At 38.9% G+C, this 24,674-nt stretch overlaps 1 protein-coding gene across 5 annotated transcripts in view; it reads left to right on the forward strand.

The window, feature by feature from the left end:
- Positions 1 to 24,674, forward strand: part of ABLIM1 (actin binding LIM protein 1) — a 273,956-nt gene that overhangs the window by 192,522 nt on the left and 56,760 nt on the right. For all 5 annotated transcript variants that reach the window (XM_027851947.1, XM_027851948.1, XM_027851945.1 and 2 more), the window contains 2 exons: positions 14,607 to 14,694; positions 20,141 to 20,199. In XM_027851947.1, coding sequence (XP_027707748.1) covers positions 14,607 to 14,694; positions 20,141 to 20,199 — 147 coding nt within the window. The remainder of the gene's footprint in view (positions 1 to 14,606; positions 14,695 to 20,140; positions 20,200 to 24,674) is intronic.

Consider the following 24,674-nt stretch of genomic DNA (forward strand, 5'->3'; position numbering starts at 1 on the left):
CCCATGAGATCTTCTCTAAGCAGGCAGAGTCAAGGCTGGACTCCTAATTTCTCAATGACATGCCTTTCTACCTCTCAGCATTTCCTCTGTAATTCCCCCACCCACCAGAATTTCTACCTATCAGAATCTTGCCTGTCATTCAAGGTCTTCTGTTGTTATGAGCCTTTCCTAATTCACCCAGACAGGTTATCTATTTCTCTCCTTAATGTGATATAGAAGAAAGAGTACTAGATTCCGAGTTGGGGTCTATAATTATGATTCTTACTCTGCTACTTACTGTTACCCTGGGGCTAGGAAATCACCTTCCTTTTCTGGACCCTGGTTTTCTCATCTATAAAGAAGTTGGACTCCCATGATCTTCAAGGTCCCTTCTAGTTCCAACTTTTTCTGATCTGATCACCACACAGATAAATGAGTCACATTCTCTCTCTATTAGCATCTACCAAATGTCACCTTATGTTACGTGAAGTTGTGTATTTGTCTTCATCTTCTCTCTTCTTTTCCCTCTACTGATTTGATTGTAAAACATTTAGTGCGCAGGGAAAGCATCTTATTCATCTTTGTACCCCTCATGGTACTTAGTAAAGGTTACAACTACTAGACATTCAACACTCATCAGTTGAACTGAAATGAGTTGAGAAGCCAATCTTGATGATGATTAAGGGAAAGAGACTGGAAATCATCCAAGCCTCTGAATTTCTTCTTGAAGCTTTTAAAGGAGTACTGTTATCCAGTGCAGAGAAGAGTGTGAAAGCGTCACTGTATTCTAAAGGCTAAGACCCTACCCGAGTCTACTATCTCTAGCTCTATTATCTGAGGAGTAAACTGATGGCTACATTTCTTATTTAGGAGAAAACATTTTTCAGAGCTGAGGAAATAATTAAAAATCTTTCTGACATCCAGCCCTTAGCTTCTTTGTTGAGTCCAATCAAAAGGAGGGCAAACAGTACCAGCTATGTCTGCCCATCCCAGGCGGGTTTTAGGACTGAGAGGTGCATCACTTGGATTTAATTTAGTGCCCTTTAGTAGTATAAAGATGACTAGCAAAAAAAGATGTAGTAAGAGGATTGAGGGCAGCTGGGTGGTACAGTGGATTGAGTGCTGGACCTAGAGTCAGGAAGACCTGAGTTCAAATCCAGCCTCAGACACTCACTAGCTGTGTGACCCTGAACAAGTCATTTAGCCCTGTTTGCCTCAGTTTTCTCATTTGTCAAATGAGCTGGAGAAAGAAATCACTCCAGTATCTTTGCCAAGAAAACCCCAAGCTGGGTCATAAAGAATCGGGCACGACTGAAAATAACTAAACAACAACAAGGTGATTGAAGAAAAAGGATTGAAAATTGCTCCATGGAACTATTGAGCTCAGAAATAATGAATCCCTGATGTGTTTAATCTAAGAAGTCTTTAGTCAGGGGTGCTTTATAGAAAAATCCTTCATTCCCCATAAGGTTAGAAAAACATTTTGTGAATTCGTTTAATTTAAGTTGCTTTTTTTTATTTAATTCTTCTAGATTCCTCTCAGATTAGAAAAGTATTACAGACTTCCCACCTGCACTGTGAGGGCAACCACTAATTGAAAGAATATGAGATTTTTGCTTTAACTCATCAACGTGAATTAAAGGCAGATCTTTATTTTTAAGCTTTATTTTTAAGCTTTAAGAGAAGGTATGGCATGCCACAGAAAAAGCCTTGATTTTTAACATTGTTCATTCATTCGTTCATTCAATGAAGTGACCACTATGTGTAGCATCTTGTGCTAGGCATTGGGAGAAAGAGATAAATAAGTCTCTCCAGATCAGGACAAATTTCATCCGAAGTGGATCAGCACGGGTGAGAGCTATGGTTTCTGCTCTAAGTTCCTGTCTTACCATGCTGCCTCACATTGGACATCTAAGAGGAGCCTTGATTTCAATTTGGAAAGGACCCTCAGAGGTCACTTAGTCCAATCCCCTTTTAGAGATAAGGACCTGAAACTCAGTGATTTGCCCAAGGCCACACAGGTAGGCAGTAAGTGGTAGATCTTAGGTATGTACCTAAATGACTACAAATCCTATGCTTTTGCCATTTTACTGTGCAAATACTTATCATTTGACTAATTATTGATTGATTCAGATGCTTTCAAGGTGAAGGACTCCGTTAACATTTTTAACCTAATTATTTTCAAACTTAAATTTCATCCTTAATAAATAATCCTCTCATGAAATTTGACAAACTATGTAAGGTGACCTATTAAGAAACAACCTCCTCTTCTTAATCCCTTTTGCTTTGCTTTTAGTCATTTCATTAATGATTTTATCCAGATTCCTAGAATTTCAGTAACATGAGTGATCCTAATAATCTAGTAAAGACTAACATAGTTTTCTGAGACTATTCAACTCAACAGCAGATGAAAGAGTGCTTGGAAGGCTCCCCTGGCCTATCCCCAACATACTGTGTGATGTGGCATTGTACAAAAGAAAGGGCTCTGAATTTGGGGTCAGAGGACCAGGCTTTAAATCCCGGCCCTTCCACCTACTACCTGGATGATCTTTGTAACCCACTCTTTGGATCTTTGTTTCCTTATCTGTAAAATGAAGGGATTGACTTTCTAAGATCCTTCCAACTTTAAATCTGTCATCCTTGTGAAAGTTGCTATTCCTCTGTGACTCAATTTCATTTGTACAGTGGAATGATGATACTTAGTGAGCAGAGGAAACACTGAAGAGAGTAATAAGCAAATGATTTTTAAATCACTTTTAAAAATGCACAAAATTCCATAGAAATGCCAACATTAAATCAGTTGCTCTATAATGATGTCCAGTTCTCCTCTTATTGAAGGATGTCTGACCTTGACTGTCACCTGCTACTTTACATGGCGTGACCAAGAAAACTGAATCCATTTAGTAAGGGATGGAGATATAGAAGATTTCATTCATTTAGCCTAAAAAAATAGGCTAAGTCATCAGCCACACATACCTGAGGGATCCCTGTAAACTTGGTTTGTAAGTTGGTAAGGCAGCCTGGATTGTGAATCAGTTATCTACAATATAATATGTACACTGCTTTAGAGCAAGGATTGTGAAATGTTTTGTTTCTCCAGCACCTAGCATAATGCCCATCACATAAGTGCTTAAAATTGATTGATGTATTGATTGATTGGGTAGAACTTAATAACTTTTTATTGAATGAATGAATTAGCAAATATTTGCTGTGGCATTGGAGGTAATAGGGAGGAGGAGATCTTCTAAGAATGCAGAGAGAGAGAGAGAGAGAAAGACAGACAGACAGACATGCGCTTCTAATAAATAGTCTTGTCGGCTCTGAGCACATTAAATTGAAAGGATTCCTGAGCTGGACCAACTCTATTCTTTGGGTCATAGTTTTAAAGGTATTGGCTCAGCTAGCCCTAAGGAAATGCTTTGCATAAAGATGTATATGTGTGTATACATACATCTTAGTATATATTAACAACACATATTAATGTACATTACTAATTATATAAAAATCTTTGTATAACATTTAATAGAGATTGTGCTCTGTAGTCAAATCAGATTGCTGGGGATTCTGCATGACTACCTTCTCATGTAAAATGAGAAGATTGCATCTGAGTCTCTGCACTTAATAAGTTGGAAACATGAGAGAGAACTGGAACCATCTATGAAAAGCACATGTGGGTTTACTCTGTTGAATTTCCTTTCTCATTCTACCTTCTTTATTCACATCACAACTCAGAAACTGGCAGTTTGCCTTTTTTTAAAAAAAAACCTTGAACAGCTGGTCAGAAGAATTGAAGCAGGGAAATGCTAGTTTGTCTCTCTCTTAGCCATATTGTGTACATCCTTCCTTACTCGGGACAATCTGTGCTCCTTCACTGGGACACAAGACACTTTTTTGAAATAGAACCTAGTGGCAGTAGAGGTGGTGTGTCCACAGGCCTTCCTTCAGTCCTTCCTCATTGCAGGACATCAGGATCTGCAGTAACACCAACTATGCTTTGTGAGGGCCGCCGCTGGATACTTAGTTCTCTACACCTGCGCCTATGGTAGGGAGTAGTCATTTGGGCTAAGGCACTGTGTCATCTCTGCCTATGGTACAGAGTAGTCACTTGGCTAAAGCACTGTGTCATCTCATCCTGCCTCTGTGTGTGTATACGTGTGTGTGTGCGCGCGCGTGTGCGTGCTACATCAGGGAAACAGCATCCTAGAAAAAATGAAGGTTGAACTTGAGGATCAAGCCAGGCCAGTTGGAGTGGAAACCTCTCCCACTCAGAGAAAAAGACTTGAATGATAGGAAGTTGAGTCAGCTTCTGCACAGACCTCCTGCAGGAGGAAAATAAGGAGCTCTCTCACTTCTGCCCTTCCCATCCCATCCCTGTACCTGCCTGTTTTAACAATCCGTCTTTGTTACTCCCTTTTCCTCAGGGACTATAGGAGCTGGCTCTGTGTGTGTGTGTGTGTGTCTGTGTGTGTCTGTGTGTGTCTGTGTCTGTGTGTGTGTCTGTGCACGCGCACACAGGAGAACCACTCCACCCACTCCACCTTCACAGTCCTCATCTTTTTGTTGCCCCCACCCCCACCCCCCAACAGACCAAAACCACTCTCCTTCCCCATTCTAGGTCTTATTGAATCTTTCTGGAGGAGCACGGAGGTCATTGGTCACAGAGCTAAGAGGGGAAGAAGTCAAATATGCAAACAATGGTTTCGTATATCATGATACGTCTATTTTTTTTTCCCATTTTCCGAAAGCAAGTTTTAGGGTTTGGGTAGACTTGTGATCTTATAGAATCACAGGTTTAGAGCTGGAAGAGTCCTCAGGGCTTCTCTAGTCCAAACTCCTCCTTTTAAAGGGGACCACACTGGGGCCCAAAGAGGTGAATCAGTTTGTTCAAGCTCACACGGTGAATTACAAGCCAACATTTTACACCCAGGCCCCCAACTCCAAAACCAGACCTCCTTCTCCACTGATCTGTGTTACCTTGAAATAGAAGGAGTAGAGGTCAGAAGCTCTCTACACTCTCTCATTCCCTTCAATTCTTACTCCTGTTCTTCCATAAACACTCCAGAGAATACCCAATGAATGAACTAGGCCTTCCCTCTTGCTCCTTACTATTCCGATAGTGACTGCAGGTAGGTGGCACAGTGTAGAGAGTGCTGGGCCTGTAGTCAGGGAGACTCATCCTCCTGAGTTAAAATTTGGCCTCAGATACTTATTAGCTGTGTGACTCCAAGCAAGTCACTCAATCCTGTTTGCCTCAGTTTCCTTATCTGAAAAATTAACTGGAGAAGGAAACGGCAAACTGTATCACAAACCTCAAATGGGATCACAAAGACTCAGACAAGACTGAAACAAGTGAACAGCAACAAAGTGCCATGAAGGCTGCTCACTTCTTGTCTCCTATTTTCACTACGTGATTGACTTTTCCAATCACTGGTCTCCTTGGAATGAAATGGAAAAGGATTTATGAAGCAGGAAGGAAGGAATGAGCACTTAATAATCTCCTACTATGTGCAGGCACTTTACAGATAATATTTCATTTGATCCTCACAACAACCCTGAAGGTAGGTGTCTTTATTATCCCCATTTTACACTTCGGGAAACTGAGGCAAACAGAGGTTAAATGATTTGCCCTGGGTCACACACAGCTAGTAACTGCCTGAGGCTAGATTTGAACTCTCAGGCTTTCCTGACTTTAGGTCTAGCATTCTATCCACTGTTCCACCTAGTTTTTGCACTTATTGTGCAAACTGTTAGGAATACAAGTAGGAAAACAAGGTAGTTCCTGCTCTTGGGGCATTAAAATTCTAATCAGGGGTACAAACGCATATAGTAGGGTTTACTTGAAGGGCAGATGGGAAAACTCAGTTGTCTTTGGGTTGCAAGGCAGGGCTGTTGTCAAAGGGGCAAAATGGCAGGTCAGATGGCAATATCCTCGAGGTTGGGATGGCATAGAAGCAATTCTGGGGTGCTAAGATCCCAGATTCAAGGAAGGAGATTCAAGGAAGCAATGGCAAGGTTAGATGGTAAAGTCCAATGGTCTCCTATCTTGTTGCAAGGATTTGAGCTCCCAAGTCCCTGTTCATCCAAGCAATGGGAGTACTATTGTCCCCAGCCAATGACTGCTGGGGATCAGGTAGTGGACCGGAAGGTGGTGGTGGAACAGGGCTCTGGGTTACCTCTCCTCGGGATGGGAATGGGAGTGGAGATAGTCAACATCCAACCAGAAGTCTGAAACCTGAGAGAAACTGGGCAGTAGAGACTGGGGGAAGGAAAGAGAAGGCCTCCCTCTTTTAATTCTTGCTGGTCCCTCAGGGACCTGTTGCATCTGGGTAGCATGCACAGTGGAAGACATCACCCTTGATGAAATGATACACCTTTTACATCATTTCAACATGCCATTATTGGCAACACGCTATAGCCCACTTAGATCTTCACTGCATTCCTAGTGTGTGCAGTTCTCAATCCTTCAAGACAAACGTGGTGCAAAGGATTGAGCACTTAGATTTGGAGTCAAAAGACCTAGTGGGTTCAAATCCCAACTTGCTGCTTGAGGGACCTTGAGCAAGTCACTTCATTTCTCTTGGCCTTGGTTTTCTCATCTATAAAATGAGAAACTTTAAATGATCTCTAAGATATCATCCAGCCCTTAGATCCTATGAAATTTTGATATGGTGATTTATGATTGAAATCATATAGCGTCAACGGGAGAATACTGGCTTAAGCAGCTTTGTATTAGGGCATGATTGGACATGCATTAGCTTAAACTTATCAATACATCAAAAAAAGGCTGAAAATATGTGCAGTGTACAACTGTGGACCTCCCATCTCTACAAAGGGGAAGGTTAGGAGTGCTACTCTTAGCTCTTCTTTTAAACCAGGCTTATTTTTTGTCATTTTACTTTTGATTTTTGTGCATTTGTGGTTCTTTCCATTTCCATTGTAGTGGTTATTGTTTTCTTGGCTCTGCTTACTTCACTCTACATTAATTCACGTAGATCTTTCCATGGCTTCTCTGTATCGTTCAAATTCATCGTCTCTTATAGCATAGTATTACACCATTACGTTCATGAACGATGATTTGTTTAGCCATTCCCTCATACTTTTATCTTTTTTTTTTTGGTGGGCGGAGGCAATCAGGGTTAAGTGACTTCCCCAGTGTTACACAGATAGTAAATGTCTGAAGCTGGATTTGAACTCAGGCCCTCATGACTCCAGGGCCAGTGCTCTATCCACTGGGCCACCTAGCTGCCCTCCAGGATCTTCTTAAGGGCTATTGTCATCCTTTCGCATAATCTCCTGAGTACTAAGATAAGGGGAGAGCAAATGTGGTGGCTCTATTCACACTTCTGATAAAACTAGATCAGCAAATCTGTTCTCTTTCACATCTATTTGTTATTTTAATATGCATACAGAATCACATTCCACTTCCAAGTGTTTTCAGGATGATCTTGCTCAGTTAGATTTTAGACTAAATTCTTTTTTTTCTTTCTTTCTTTTTTTTTTTAAGGCAATTGGGGTTAAGTGACTTGCCCAGAGTCAAGTAAGTGTCAAGTGTTTGGTCTGAGGGCAGATTTCAACTTAGGTTCTCCTGACTTTAGGGCCAGCGCTCTATCCACTGTGCCACCTAGCTGCCCCTTACACTAAATTCTTTATGCTCATTTCCTCCTCAGTTGTGTTTCACGTACTATGAGGTTGTAATGGATGTAATCTTCCTGGGTAATTAATTTTTTTTGAAAGAGTTTATACTCTAAAATGAAGGTCACTTTTGGTAATCTTATCTTTGTGCTTGATTAAAAGAATAAATGCCTGCTGGCTGAGGAAATTTCTGGACTTTTTCTGCCTTATCATTGTGGAGAATATTTTGTGTCAGTTTAAATTTTCTAAGAAATGGTGCTAGTCGATATTTTTTCCTTTTTCCTGTTTTCAGAGTAGACAATTTGTTTTCACAGATTGGTTAGAGTTGCTATAATAACAAGCAGTATCTTCTCATTATTTTCCTTTCTTCCTATTTGGTATTATCTGACCTTTACTCTAACCAGTCCATGACCTGACTACACAAAGAGCTGACTCCCAATTGATTTTTAACATCTGTAACTACTCATTTCCTGTTTATTAAGACAATAGTCACTTTCAATTTTTGTAATGGTGTTAGGTGTTCCCAATCTCTAGCATGCTCCAACTCTCTTCTTAGAAGTGATATTCATGACGAACAGGTATAAAATAGTCTACAGGTCTGAATGAACAGGTCTGAGTAGTCAGTCTACAAGCCTTTGGTCTCAAATATTCGACCAAATTTCTTAGCAGTTATTCCCATTCTCCTCTATAGCCACATTTCCATTGAAGTGATAAATATCAAGACTGCTGAAAAATGAACCAAAAGAGATTTTATTTAGTTTGGAGGGCCCTGTCAAGTTCCTCAGAAAGTCCCACCTCAGATACATACCAGCTACATATCAGCTTTGTGGTTTTGGCCAAGTTACAAAATACCTCCAAGCCCCAAGAAACTTTCTTATACTAAAAGTTAGAGAGCAGATGCCAAACTGCATTGGTACAGGGAGTATCCTTAGTAGGAGTTTTCTACATCAGTAAAATCATAGAAGTAATTTAAATACTTTTAAAAATTCCTTACTTCTGTGACCTGGGGTAAGTCAATTAACTTCCTGGGCCCCATTTTCCTCATGCAAAAAAAAAAAAAAAAGGAAGGAGTTGAACTAGATAATCAGATACCCCTTCAATCTCAAAACTTGTAATTCTCAGATTCTAATTATCTTTGGTTCCCTTCAAGGCACTTTGCTACCTACATATTGGGGATTAAAAAGATAAGAAAACCAAAGAATTCCAGCCCTCAGGGAGCCTGCATTCTAATGTAAGGCTATAACATGTAGATAAATAAATAATACAGAGTTTTGCAAAGTATTTTTGAGGGGGAAAAAGTAGTCAAGTTGGGAATGTGTGATCAAAATGGATATCTTCTCAGTGGCTGTTTGGTCTCACTCTTTGTGAACACTAAGGCAAAATGAAATCTCTCATGATGTGATGCTTCTTGTTGTCTTTGGATTCACAAAGAAAGCGACTCTGCTCATTCCTTTATTTGCCTCTCTCATTGACCTATGACTTCTTTATCTTATGGTTGCATTCAGAGTAAGAATGGTAATGTGGAAATGGCTCATCAGGTTAGAAAGCACTAGACAGAGTTCACATATGAAGGATACTAATAACACTAATTAATTGAATGTTCGTGTCTTTGACTCCCTTGACATTATGGCAAAGCCTTTGGAGCCTTCTCAAAATGATGTTTTTAAATGAATAAAATAAAATACATATGATTACAAAAGAAATAAATTCTATTGAAATGCAGTTATCCGAATATTGGAGGAAAAGCAAATACCATACCCCAGGTTGAGAATTCCTGCTTTTGTCCAACCTCCTCATTTTGCAGGAAGAAAATGAAGCCCAGAGAGGTGATGTAACTTGCTAAAGGTCACACAGCTAACTCATAGTATAGTATACCCAGGGCTAGAATGGAAGTCTCCTTATACCTAGCCTTGTGCTCTTTTCATTCATTCTACCCTATGACCATATGCCTTTTCATATGCATATTGGGTCAGACTTTGGAATCTCATTCCTTCCCACTGCTCTAGAAGTGGCTGGCTTTCAACACAGCATCCTTCTTGGCCTATAATCTCTTGGATTTGCCCCAACAGCTGCTGGAGAGACAGCAGTGGTTTCCATGGTTACCAACTACCCGAGACTACAAGGAATGGGATCAGGGAGGAGTATAAAAAAGAAACTGGGGAGAGGAAGGATTTGTTAGTTTTGTTTTCCCAATTGTTCTTGTGTGAACTGTCCTTTGGGATGAATAAGTGATTGTGAAACATTTTTTTTTAACCTCATCTTGTCTTTTTTTTGGGGGGGGGTGCTCTGTTTTTGTATTTTACTCCCTGAAATGAATTGGAAAGGACATTAAAAGGACATTAGGACATTAAAAGCATTTTGTATTAGGAAATGGCAGGCCTAAAAATATTTTCAGCACCAGTCCCTGAATTCCATCCTAGGGAGAAGTGGGAGTGAACACAGAAGACTAGAGAGGCTGAATTAAGTGTGGTTCTTTCTTCCCACTACCACCTCCATCCATTGGATGAGCCGTCTGATGCTTCTTTATTTTTTAATCTTTGTTACAAAGGATAGTTCTATGGGGAGGGGAGAGAAAGAGATACAGTCAGATGTGAATGTGATAGAAATAAAAGGAATCATGTATTTAAAAATATTTTTCAAGCATAGCATAGTTTTTTTAGAACTTCTGAGAAAAGCAGATATAGGAACACTCATTACAGTTGCATTTTTTAAAAATTGATTTTGATTGATATATTTTATTTCTATATCATCTTAATTTCCCATTATCTTCCTCCTCTCCTCCACTCTGAGGTATCTCTTAAGAGACTAAAAAAGAAAAAGAAAACAAAGCAGTCAACCAAAATTTACATATTAATCAAATCCAACAGCTAATGCCCTCTTCCCTCTCCAGGGTCCCCTTCCTCTGAAAAGAAAGGAGGGAAATGCATTTTCATATCTCTTCTTTGGGGCAAACCTGGTTCATTATAATTATACAGTATGGGGATTGAGGACATCTAGGTGGCACAGTGGATACAGTGCTAGTCCAGGAGTCAGGAAGACTCATTTTCCTGAATTCAAATGTAGCCTCAGACATTTAATACCTATGTGACACTGGACAAATCACTTAATCCTGTTTGACTCAGTTTCCTCATCTTTAAAATAAGCTAGAGAAGGAAATGGCAAACCACTCCAGTATCTCTGCCAAGAAAACCCCAAATGGGGTCACAAATAGTCAAACATGACTGAAAAACAACTGAACAACAACAGGTGTTTGGGGGACAGCACAGTGCGAGTGTATATACAGAAAAAAAAAACTACTATAAACAAAAGAACATCAATAAAATTTTATTTTTATGAAAGTGTAAGGCCAAGGCTTAAAATGACTGTATAAATAATAGTGCTTAAGCTACTTCTTATATTTCTTTTCTTTCATAAATGACAAAGTCTTCGTGTGGCATTATTAGTTTGGGTTTTCCCCCTTAACCACCAAAGAGGCATTGTATCATAGATGAGATGTGGGGGGTCAATATCCCCAAACAGCTTTGGAGACTGAAATTAGTCCAACAGTATAGCTTCTAATCTATAGCAAAGCTAGTTAAGAACTAGGCAGATTTCTAATTCATGATTCCCCTATGTCATAAAATGCATATATTCTTTGAATATAAATAAATGTGTATTGGTGGACACATCACCTATCTATGCCAGAATCTTACTGTATTCTGTCCTTGGGATTCATGTTATGGGATTACATTACAATTAAGATTTTCTTCTAGTGAGAACCTTTGACCCTCCAGTAACTATACTCCCCTAGATGTAGTTCCAGGAGAGGTGTTAGCTAAAGTTCAAACTACACTTTACTTCAGGTTTAATACTGTAATGTTAAACAGTCAGAAAGGCAGAACTAATTTGTAGGCTTATTATCACTAAATAAACAGCATTCAAAAAGCAACAATTGCTAGTACTCTGTGTAGGTGTAGATCTTTCAAAGACTCATTAATGAACCAGACACTCCACTCTGATTTTTTGGTAAGATGTAACCTTTGCCAGAGGGTGACTTTTTCTCTTTGCTGGTGCTGTTAACACAGCTTGTAGTGGAAAGACCAGTGGTCTTAAAGATATAAAACCTAGGTTTAAGCATACTAGCTACTGAGAACCAGTTGGGCTGTTGTCAGTGTGAGCATTTAGACCTCAGAAATTAACAAATGCTTCCAATCAGAACTCAATATTTTGTTTTGTCTCTAGACTTTAAAAAGTGATGAAGAAAAAGTTAATGATACAGGTTAACCTTAAAAGTATGTCTGCCAATATTTACAAGCACACCTTGGTCTTGGTTCTGATGTTTACCATCTTGTGACTGGACAAATCCATTAACTTCTTTGACCTTTGGTCTCCCAGTCTGTGAAATGGAAATATCTAGACTAACTGCCCCATCACTTCCTCACAGGATTGCTGTGAAGAAAATGCTCAGTAAAGCTTAGAGTGACTTTTATTGTAAATGCGAGCTGTTCTCTTACATAACATTCCCTTTCCAATCTCTGTGCCTCTTCATAAGAATGTCTCCCATTCCTGTAATTTGCCCACTCCTTACCTCCATTTATTAAAAATCCCTACCCCATCTCTTATTAGAGAGTGTCCAAGTAGATTTGTATACTATATGTCTGATACTCTGGTGATCCCCAGTCCTGACTTGGAGCTGTTAGATATTGGGGATTGCTTTAATTCTCCTACCACCACTACTACCACCAACCTCCTGTTTTTATAACCCTTTTCTTTATACTTGCTTACATCATAAATGCCCTGATGCTGAAAATGACTGTGAAGAGTAAAAGTTTCTTTAGGGACACTCAGTTTAGAATTCCCATGTGCTCACCCCCAATGTCATCATTAAAAAAAAAAAACAATTTACATCCATTGATCCTATGAGGTTAAGTAAGATAGGTAATTTAAATTCCAATGAGGAGCTGATGATTAGAAGTTCAGTGGCTTGCCCAAGGTCATATACCTAGAATGTGACAGAGGTAAGACTCAAACCCATGTCAAAGAATGATAAGTCCAGAGCTCCTTCCACTCTACCATGTTGTTCTGTCTAATTGAACACCCTATGACTGGGAAGAATGACAAAATTAATTGCTGTCACATGAATTTCGTCATAATGCATTTGCCTTCGGACAAATAATGCTTTGTCTTCAGCCATGATAGAAGTGGCATATTCAAAGCAGAACAGCTTTATTTTTCGTTTGATCTCCAGTTAACATTTTAGTGAGAAGAAAAGATATTCCTGGAGACGAGGCCTGCCTGCACATAGGCACCATCTTTGGAACTCATCGTGACGGTGATGACAAGGTCGAAAATCAACATGGTATGACTGGAAAAGTCAGAGTGTCTGGATTCAAATCTTGACTTTGCCACTTACTATATGTGTGACCCCAATCAAGTCACCTAACTTCTCTGTGCCTCAGTTTCCTCATCCATAAAATGAGGGACTTGAGCTAGACTATGGCTTCTGAAGTCCCATCCAGTTCTAAGTTTATGAAATTTAGTTCCAGCTTTTATTTGTGTCAAGACTTCAGGCTGTTTTCCCCCATGGGCTGTATAGCTGACCTGGGCCCTACACTCAGATTAGATTGTTAAACTGCTTTTGTAGTTTCCGCCAAGGGGCTTTAGTGCTCTAACCTCTCTTCTCCTGCTGAGATGTCATGCAGAGCCCAGCATAATCAGTGACCACATCTAATTCTGTCTCTCTCTGGTGCCTTGCACATGTGAGTGCTCAGCATTTACCACTGACAATTCTTCGGTTACCTAGATAAAAGGATTTGATCCTAAGGGAGATTTGTCCCTACCAGGTAATTATTCAGTGGTAAAGGGTTTGAGTTTTTTTGGTTTTAGTTGTCACTTGATTATTTGGAGATTTATTTTTGCTTGTCAGGGGGGAAAGAGGATTTTTTTTCCCTTTTGTTTTTTTGATATACAAACGTAACATGACTTGGCACCTGCCTAGAGAATTGGTCTTGCCTCCAGTGGCCCTGCCATGAAGGCATCTGTTATCTCAGGAATTGTGAAATACCTGTGAATAATGTAGGGCTGCCTGAGCAAACTCTTCTCCTTTAGAAGAATCCCAATTTGAGAAAACGTGATTGGATCAGCACAGGTACTACATTGCAGGAAATTTGGTCCCCTGAAATAAAAGCAGTTTCAGAAGTCTGTCATGGTCATCTGTCCTCTTGATGCTAGCTAGCTAGATCTGATTAGCTCTGGATTATTCAGCAGAGAAAGCAGATTGGAATCTGTTAAAGGCACTAGATTTGGGAAGAGAACAGATTGGAACCTATTTAAAAAGAAGAGAGGAGTAGAGAATTGTTTTTTACTAAGTCAGCAGTAGTTCAAGGAAATGAAATTCCTCCTCTTAATTATTTTTTGAGGTGAGGTTTATGGGAGTTGTGTGAGTTATTTCAATCCAGCCCTTGGTGCACTCATCACGTTAAAATTGGGTACAACCTGATGTAGACCAAGAAAGTTCAGGCTCAGAGAAGGAACCTTCTGGAAACCAAGTAAAGCCAAAAGATGGCATCTTCATTCAGTTATGACAGGCATCCTGGTTTCAGGAGCCAAACTCTGTTCTGACTTTTGGCCTTTAGCCTCCAGGAATCTTAGGGTAGTAAATCTGATATGAAATTAGCATTTTTATTTTTTATTTTTTATTTTCTTGCTTTTTGGTGAGGTAATTGAGGTTAAGTGACTTCCCCAGGGTCACACAGCTAGTAAATGTCATTCGTCTGAGACTGAATTTGAACTCACGTCCTTCTGACTTCAAGGCCAGAGCTCTATCCACTGCACGACCTAACTGCCCCCTGAAATTAGCATTATTTCTGATCACTCCCCAACTCCTAAGTTCCCTAAGCCTGCCTGCTGCCTAACTCCAGAAAGCTAGAAACAGACAAGACAAAGATGGTCTGCAATAGTGAATGAAGAATGTGACGTAAAGTAAAGGGTCTCCCTCTCCCTCTTTTTCCTTGTAGGCCGGTGATAAACACTACCATCCAAGCTGTGCGCGATGCAGCAGGTGCAACCAAATGTTCACAGAAGGAGAGGAAATGTATCTTCAAGGTAAGATGGACCCAGCAACAGAGCATCTTCTCTGTTCCAGAAAGAAAACCAAGCCTGCTACTTGGAGTAATGTTTTGGCGGGGTTTTCCTCACTTCATCGTTTTGTTGATACATTTTTTTTTGCACTGCAGTCACTTTCCCCTAATCCCCCTCTGTTTTAAAACAAAGAACAACAGTTAAGCAAAGGGCTCTTCATTAGCTGTTAAACTTACCCAAGCCTAATAAATAGGGCCAGAAGTTATGTAATTACTTAATTAATCAGAACAGCAGCTGTAGCTATACCTGTCTCTGGGCATAAGCCAATATGTGAAATCCTTTTCACTGTGTGTCACTGTGGAGTAGAGTAGTTTTGAATAAGTATAAAAACCTACCATTCTTAGACTGAAAGTTAAAGAGAATTACCTAGCCTCTCTTCTATCCTCAAAGTGTTCATAAGAAAAAAAAAGTTAGGATGAACTGGAGAGTTTATAAAGTCAAACTGCTTGATAGATGTTTTCTCTCTCCTTTTTTCAGGGTCCTTCAAGGCCATTGGTTTCAATTGGGTATTTTTTGCTCCCCCTCTTTCCCCCCAGTTTTCTTTGATCAGGTTAGGTTATGTAGAGAATATATCCTCCCATACTTGGTGAATTACATCATACCTTTTCTTTTTTGTTTCTTTTTTCCCCCATTTAATAGTATTTTATTTTTTCCAATTACATGTAAAGATAGTTCTCAACATTCATTTTTATAAGATTTTGAGTTCCAAATTTTTTTCTCTCTTCCCTCTCCCTTCCCCAAGATGGTGTGCAATCTGATATAGGCTATACATATACAATCATATTAAACATTTCTACATTAGTCATGTTGTATCACACCTTTTCTTTTGTCCCATTAAACTACCACAACTCTCATATCCACAGCCTCAGAGGAAGAACTCAGAGTCCTCAAGGGAGGAAGCTCTGAGTAGAGGAGACATTGATCCAATATTCATTTCTGGAGGGTCATTTGGAACATAATTTTGAGCAATTTCTCCAGTATGAAAATGTTTTTAGTTTTGGGTTTGTTGGGTGATTTTTGCTTTTTTTTTTTTTACTCCTCTAAAAACTTAGAAGGTGATAGAGAGGAAATAGGAAAGAATCTTTTCCCCATTAAGCTTTTTGCTATTTTTAGAAGGAAAAAAATAAATCTCTCTAATTAGAAAAGAGATTATGAGCATAACTAGCAAGTATCCAGGAAACATTGCTCTTTTTTTTCTGTAATCAAGGTACCTGGACTGTTAAGGCATTGTATTTCACCTTTTCTCATTGCATAGTAATCTTGTATGTTTTTATCTGTGCTTTGAAGTTGATTTGTATTTTTCATGCACATAGGAGGTGCTTGTAAAAATTATTCTACATATAAGAGAAATTTTTGTTATTTGGCCTATCCTGCCAAAATGCAACTTTTACAGTCACATTCTCATTCCAAAGACCCCCATCTAATATGATTTTGGAGGCACTCTGCAAAATAACAGCCACAGATCACTAAACTTTTAATACAAATAATACTACCTGATATTTATAGCTATATAGGTTCCAATACATTTTCAGTCAGTCAATTAACAAACATTTATTAAGTGCCTACTATAAGCAAGGCACTATATGGAGCACTGGGGATAAAAAGAAAGACAAAGCATGCCTGTCCTCAAGGAATTTACCTCCCTTGGTCCTGTGAGGTTAGGTAGGATAGGCAATTTTAACCCTAATGAGGAAGGTAATGTTTAGAAAAGTGAGGAGACTTTCCCAAGATCATGAAACTAGATAGTGATAGAGAGGTAAGACCAAACCCATGCCATAGGGTGCTAAATCCAAACCTCTTTCCACTTTACCAAGCTATTCTGAGCGGATGGCCCATGACCAGGAAGAATGCTAAAATTCTTTGGGTTTTTTTTTTGCCTTTTTTTTTTTTTTGTGAGGCAATTGGGATTAAGTGACTTGCCCAGGATAACACAGCTAGTAAGTGTCAAGTGTCCAGAATTCATTGCTGTCACATGGATTTAATTGTGATGCATTTACCTTTGGACAGATGTGCTCTGTATGCAACCATAACAGAAGTGGCATATTCAAGGATGAGCAGCCTTGTTTTTCTTATGGTTTCTGGTCAACATTTTAGGACTTCATGGAATACTGATGATGTCTTTCTAAAATTAGGGAGTTAGAAGAAATTGGGAGATTTTATGTCCACCAATGAATGAGTTGCATAGGTTCCAGGGCTCTGAACCACAGCATTTAAAAAAGTCTTGGGAGTTGAATGGAGGAGGTGATTAAAAACTCCCTGCACCACTCTGGTACACTATATTAACAATCCTAGACCATGTGTTAGGATGGGAAAAATCCCAAGACCCAGAGATTACCCTGAGATTCTATTCCAAGGCAACCTTTGGTATACTTTCCCCATTCTCTCAACACTTCCCCTGAGAAGAATGAGCGATTTCTTCTTCCGCAGCTTAAAGTCAAAGCCAAATATCTGAGGCTCTGAGTCACATTCCATGTGTGTCTGACCTCCTGATGAGAATGTTTACATTGTGTGCTGCTGGCAAATCAGAAGCAACCTTGGTGTTCTGGGCTTTAGCCCGGTGCTTAAGAGAGCCTTCAGAATGTGAGCTTTCCTGGGATCTGACCTTGTCTCTCCTAGTTAGCTTGTTTTGCATTAACAGGACTTCTTCTGCCCTTCATGGTGCTAAAATGACTTTACATGATGGAATGAGAAATATTTGGGAGGGGGAAATGCTTGTTAAGCAAACTTTAGTGGACAATAGTTTGATTTTTAAATCTATTTTTCTTGCCATCAATTACATAGTATTATAGACTATTGTAGTATTTACTATATACTATTGCTATTTAGTATGTAGTATTTGTTTTGGTCACATTTAATATGTAGTATTTACTATATACTATTGGAGGTTAAAATGACTTGACTAGTAACTGCCCAAAATAATAATAATAGTAGTAATAATATTAACAACAACAACAACAACAATAGCTACCATTTACGTAGCTGCTTTTGGGTTTGCAAAGCACTTTACATATATTATCTCATTTGATCCTCATAACAACCCTGGGATATAGATGGTATTATTATCCCTAGTTTACAGAAGAGGAAATTGAAGCAAACAGCTGTTATATGACTTGTTCAAGGTCAAAGGTATCTGAGGACGTATTTGAACTCATGTCTTCCTAACATCAGGTATAGCCCTCTAACCAATCAATACACCACCTCCATGCCTCTAAGGATCATAGATTTAGAACTAAAAAGGACCTTCAAAGTCATTGAGTTCAGTCCCCTTATTTTGCATATGTGGAAAATAAGGCCTCAAAAGGTTAAATGATTTGCCCAAGGTCATACAAGTAATTAGTGTCAAAGCTAGAATATGAACCCAAGCAGTCTGATACCAAAAACAGTCCACTCCAAATCTCTTTCCACTTCTAGATACTAAATTCACATAATTTTTATAGGCAATAAGACTTCTTAACTTATCAAAGGATCATGGAGTTGACGATTACAAGGATTCTTAGATGTCACCTAGTCCAATTCTTATTTTATAAATAAGAAAATGGAGGCACCAATAAATTAGATGACTTGTCCAATCTTACATAACTTCTACATAGTGAGGTTTTATTAACTTTTTAAAAATTTTTACATCCTTTAAACTTTTCTCTGAACCTGGGCAAATCTCGTTTTCATGTGAGTTTTAATCTTTAGTGTACATAGAGATGTTACCTCATCTGGGAATTCACATTAATTAGTTCATTAACTACAAAGTTAAAAGGTAAAGTGGTTTCTAACATAGCTTTGTAACATTTTGAAATACCATCTTATGATCTAATGGACAAAGTAACTAGAATTATAAAATTTGTGTTGATGGAGCTTTAGTTATTCCTGTATATTGTTGAGGATACTATAATTTGGTGAATGTTTTTAGCATAGTAATCTGGGAATATACAGTTAATTATAAGATCAGTCATTGCCTTTTACCCAGCTACTGAGCTGCTGAAGCTATATACTAAGGACATTATTAAAAGGAAAACATGACCAAAAATATTCATAGATACTCATAATATAAAAGGGGAGGGGCCTATATGTCCAAAAATTAGAAAATGTTTAAATAAATTGTGATATAATATGTCAGAATAAGAGCATATTATTTGATTTTTAGAAATTGACAGTTTGTGAAAAAATCAAAGAAATATGGAAAGATATACAAAATTATGCAAAGCAGAGAATAGAAGTGAAAAAATTGATTATGCTATTTTTGAAAATCAGAATTTATGTACACAATTGGAAAAGAGGAGACAATGAGCAAGTAGATTGTACTTTTACTTTCTTAAAGTTTTTATTTTAAAATAAAAAGGCAAATCATATTCAAGTTTGTTTGATACAGTTCCATGTTTATGGAGATAATAGATGTTTCTAATTAATTATTTAATCCAGACAATTAATTAGTATTTTGTTTATACACTCATCCTAGTTGCCTCTTTTTTTTTCCTGCCACTGAATTTACTGGTTGTTTTAATATCACATAAACATGTCTTGCATTTATGAACTTATAATGTATTTAGTGAGAAACATCATGGCATAATGGATAGAGATCTGGCATTGGAGTCAGGATGACCTGCTTCAAGTCTTATCTCTGGCATATACCAGCTGATCTGATCCTTGAGCAAGTTAATTTACCTCTCAGTATGATGGGCCACTCTTTAAGATCACATGTTGTAGAATCGCTTCCTGCCTGCATTGGTAGAGGGACATTCTACCACCTACAATGAAGTCCCAGGGCTAGCCCTGCCCCACTTTCCAATGTAGTTTATAGAGAGGTAGTCTAGCATAGGGCATAGAGGGCCAGTCTCATACTCAGAAAGAATAGGTTTCAAATTGTACCTTTGGCACTAACAACCATGAGCAGGCCATTTAACCTGTCAGTGCCCCAAGCAACTTTCTAAGACTTGAAATTTCAGAAGAGTTGTCCACTTTCATTGTTGGAGGTAGTTTCTACATCTGAAGTTACAAACAATGAGGAAATTGGAGGAGGGAGGTAAAGAGAGGGGAAGAGAAAGAAATATGTATCATCTATAGATATATTTATATACATATATCTGTATGTGTATATGTATTTGCATCCATATATGTGCACATATATGTACATATGTCTGTATAGTTTCAGAGTACACTGACATACATAGTCATGGATAAAATGTCTCAAGACATTTTGAGTAATTAACATTTTCTGCAAAGGATAACTATGCCCTCTTTAGAGTAATTCAGGATTTACTGTGGAAAACTCATCCAAAACCTCTTGGGGGGGGTTCTTTAGACACTGTTTGATATCCTTTAAATGTAGGCCATGGAGATGGAAGCAATGCTTAGCAATTTTATGGCTTTTTCCTTCTGGAGCTATTTTACTGTTAACCAATGGATTTTGTCTTCCCAGGTTCCACCGTTTGGCATCCAGACTGTAAGCAGTCCACTAAGACAGAAGAAAAACTCCGGGTAAGGGAATACAAGCCAGATTGTTTTGCATATTGAGCAACCCTTGGGCGAAACTGATCTCCTGTCCCTAAATATCTGATTTTAGCCTATTGCACCAAATGATGGTGACAGATGCTAGTCTCGCCTTACTGAAGCAGTTTCCGAAAAAAGCACATCAAGGGAAATTTGAATAATACAGGTGATAAAAAGAAGTCATATGGTCTTTGTATTCAACATCTTGGCAATCTATTAGTCATGCTGTAGTCTTTGTTGAATTTAGGACAAAACAGATTCCCATTTCAGCCTAAATAAAGTTGTCATTCAAGACTTGAATCTCAGTAATTATCAAAATGAACCCCTCAGAACCAAGATTGCCAAAGTAGCTTCAGCATCCACAAGCTTGTTCTCTTGCTTCTGGGTTGCATAATCAAAAACTGGGAAGCTAAGTGGTACAGGGGCTAATGTGTTGGACTTCGACCCAGAAGACCTGAATTCAAATCCTGCCTCAGACACTTACTAGCTGTGTGACTCCAAATAAGTCACATGACACTATCAGCCTTTAGTTTTCTCATCTGTAAGTTGGATCTACTAATAGCACCTACCTCCCAGGGTAATTGTGAGGACCAAATGAGATAATATATACAAAGTGCTTTTCAAACCTTAAAGAGTTATAGAAATGCTAGTTATTACTATTCACACTGCAAAGGGAAGGACCTTGGTTGCCATTCAGACCAACCTATATATGAAAAACAATCCCTACTACAACACATTATACAAGCTGTCATTCAGCCTCCACTTGAAAGCCCTTCACCTCCTAATCCAAACCACTTCGCTCCTGACAATTGGTAGCATTTTTTTTTTGCCTCAAAGTAAGCCTAAGTTTGATACTTTGCAAGCACCACCTTCTACTGCCCTCTGGAAAAGAACAAGTCTAAAGCCTCCTTCCTTCACATACTTGAAGACAGCCATCACATCCTTCCTGAGTCCTCTTTTTACCAGACTAAACAACCCCGTTTCCTTCAGTCAGTCTTATGGCATTACCACAAGGCCCTTAACCATCCCAGTTGTTCTCCTCTGGATGTTCCCTAGCTTCTCTATAAGCTTCCTCAAATGTGACATCTGGAACTGAACACCCTGTCCCAGATGTGATGAGATGAGGGCAGAATTTGAGGGGACTCTCACCTTCTTATTCCTCTTCTTAATATGAACAAACTCCTCAGGTAGCTTTGGAATTCAGCACAAGGAAAGTACAGCTATTTTTCCCCTTTGTAGTCCTATAATTTTGAAATATTAAGCAAAAGACTAGAGTCATGTCATTGGAATAATATGCTTTTTTACCCTCAAAGTCCTTTGCTAGTCTTAAGTAAATCCTCAAAGCAGCTCTAAGGCAGGCAGAGAGACTAGACCACTAAGCAGAGTTAGAATCTAAATGTGTATGCTATATGGAGTTTAGGCAAACTGTGTGGTGGAGTGGGTGGAGAGAGGGCTAGCCTTGGAGTTAGGGTGACTTAAAATGACATAGTCCAGCCTATATCACATACTCATTGCAGGACAATGAGCAAGTCACTTAACTTCTCAGTACTTTCTCTATAGCTACAATTTAGAGACATGTTTGAAAGCTGTATCAGTGAAGGGAGTTACCACATCAGAAGTTACCTGCACCCATGAAATCACAGGTCCAAACCTTCCCCTACCAACCCCCCCCCATCCCTGACAAAAAACTACATTTGGCACTCGCGCAGCTGGATGGTGTAGTGGATAAGAGTTTCCAGGCCTGGAGTCAGGGAGACCCAACTTCAAATTCAGCCTCAGACACTTACTAGCTATATGACCCTGGGCAAATCATTTAACATCTGTTTACCTCAGTTTCCCCATCTGTTCCCCATGGGAATAATTTTAATAATAGTAAATAATAAAATACCTACTTCCAAGGGTTGTTATGAGGATCATATGAGATAATTGTACAAATGTTAGCCATTATGTTAACTATTATATTATGTTACTATATTATACTATGTTATAAATGTTAGCTATTATACTGATCCCGGAATTCTCTCCAGGATTGTAGGCAATGTTTATTATAGCAAGAATTAACAGGCTTTGGATGTTTGAGACCAAGCCCTGTGCCCACATCACTGAATAAAACTTTCTTTAGTGGCCCTGCACTAAGAAAGTCTGGAGTTTATTTCACCCAGCTTAGTGTCATAAAGAAGGGTTGCCCTGAACTTTTTTTTTTTTTTGGCCAGGCAATGGGGTAAAGTGACTTGCCCAGGGTCACACAGCTAGTAAGGTGAACTTTCTTTAGGCATCCACATTTGATTATCCTATTTGCTTTATTAGTTTGCCTTTGCTAGTACAAGAAGCGATTTGAGTGACTGACTAATTTACTGAATTATTACCAGAGCAGTGAACATTGGTAATGAAGGCACAGTGATTAATGTCACTTACTTAAGAATAGTAACTGTCAGAAAAGGCAGTGGGCCTCATTTTCAGTAGTTTTTGTCAGTTACACCAAGAGTTACAGCTGTTCCTTTCCAATGTCTTTGTTTCACTTAATCACACACACACACACACACACACACACACACACACACACACACACACGTACAAATTATCTTTATTTCAAGTGCAGTCTGCCAAATCATAAGAGCTGAAAGGTAGCTCTGGAGGGCATCAAGTCCAACCCCCTGATTCTGTTTATGAAGAAACCGAGACTGAGTGACCAATTGACTTGCCCGGGACCACATAGTCAGTAGTGGAGGACTAGACTTCAGGTCTTCCTGATTCCAAGTGCACAATGACACCTTACTGCCTCAAATCAGATGGCAATGTTTTGTAATTCGCATGTTTTGGGAATCTTTCCTGTCTCTGAGATGTGCAAACATATTCCTTAGGGAAAGGTTAAGAAAAAAAGCAAAGACTCATACAGAATGGAAGGTAGCAGGACAAGATGGAGGGGGTTTTGCACTGCTGATTGAATGAGGACACAACCGAAGCTGCAGAACATCATTTAACCCTTATGTATCACCACTGCCCATCTGCAAGGTATAAAGGTTACTGAGCCGTTGACCTGCTTCCAGAATGTTTTTCATATGAATGATCTGGGAATTGATTGAGTAAAGCCCTGACACCATAAGGAAAGGACTTTTTAAGGCTTCTATTCTCAAATTGGAAATGCGATAGAGCATAGCCATGAGATGGTCATGCCATGCTACCCAGAAACCACTTGGTTAGTTCTGCTCACATCTCTTATCTCCATGATGTTGTTGGACTCTGGACCCATCATTTTACCCTAGTCTTTAGGGATTCTTTTAAAGGTAAAGATGGACATGTTAAGAGGCCAGACTAAATGGAAGTTAACTTTTTTTTCCTCTGTAAGGATTTCCTCTATTTGCAGATCATCTCAGTAAGGTGATGAAAAACAGGCTTCAACAATTTTAAAAATCATCTTTATACAAATCACTGGAAAAGCATACAAAAAATCCTGATGAATACATATAGAGATATACATAGATGTATATATATATATACACAGATATGTATATATAGATACATACATTTAGATATGCATATCTATGTACATTATATAGGATATATGTGTACATATAAAATTTTTTTTTCTTCATGCACACTGGGCAAGAGTAGCCCAGTGTTTTCATGCTTTAGATCTGCATAAGATAGCTGAAATTCACCAAGGGATTCAGTAATACTCTAGTTCAGTCTAGCTCTCCAGCCAGATGGTCCAATTCAACAACTCCTGAGTTCCCTTACATCTAGAGGATATGATAGTGAAAACAGACACCATGCTCCAGAGGAAAGAGCAGTGAATTTAGAGTCAAGGGCTCCTGGTTCAAATTAATACTTATGACCCTGAGCAAGTTAGCTCATCCCCTCTAGGTCGCATTTTTTCCATCCATACAATAAAAAAGGTTGGGCTCAATGAGCTCTAAGGTCCCTTCCAGCTCTAAAACTCTAGTGCCAAGGATCCCATTTCTCCCCAGAGCATAATGGTACCCTGCAGTGTGGTCTGTCCAGCTCTTCTAGTTGTCCCTATAGAGCACTCACTAACATAGATAACCCTGAAGGCAGCATCATTAGAAAACTGACTTGGGGATAGATGAAGTCAATCTTGTGATCTCTTGAGAGCATTTCTACAGTGGCCAATTCCTGAGTCAAACCCTGTACAGTGTATGACTTTAGTGGTTTCCATAGTAAAATGGGAAAAAAACAACTTCTCAGTATCCCCACTGAGTAATCCACAGTCTTGCTATTTTATAACTCAGGCAAAGTTTGTAAAAACAGATTCTTAAGAGTTTCTCAGTAGTCGTATTTATCAGTGTATCTTAAGAGTTTTCGGGTCAAAGTTAATTGTGCTGGGGAGAGGGTGGAGAGCTCCATACTGTAGCCAGTCAATCAACAAGTATTTTTTAAATTCCTACTAAAGAGATCATGTACTTTGGACATGGACCATGGTCATTCTGTGGCAAGCAATATAT

This window comes from Vombatus ursinus, unplaced genomic scaffold (genome assembly GCF_900497805.2).
Source record: "Vombatus ursinus unplaced genomic scaffold, bare-nosed wombat genome assembly UNPS02009205.1, whole genome shotgun sequence".
Taxonomy (NCBI): domain Eukaryota; kingdom Metazoa; phylum Chordata; class Mammalia; order Diprotodontia; family Vombatidae; genus Vombatus; species Vombatus ursinus.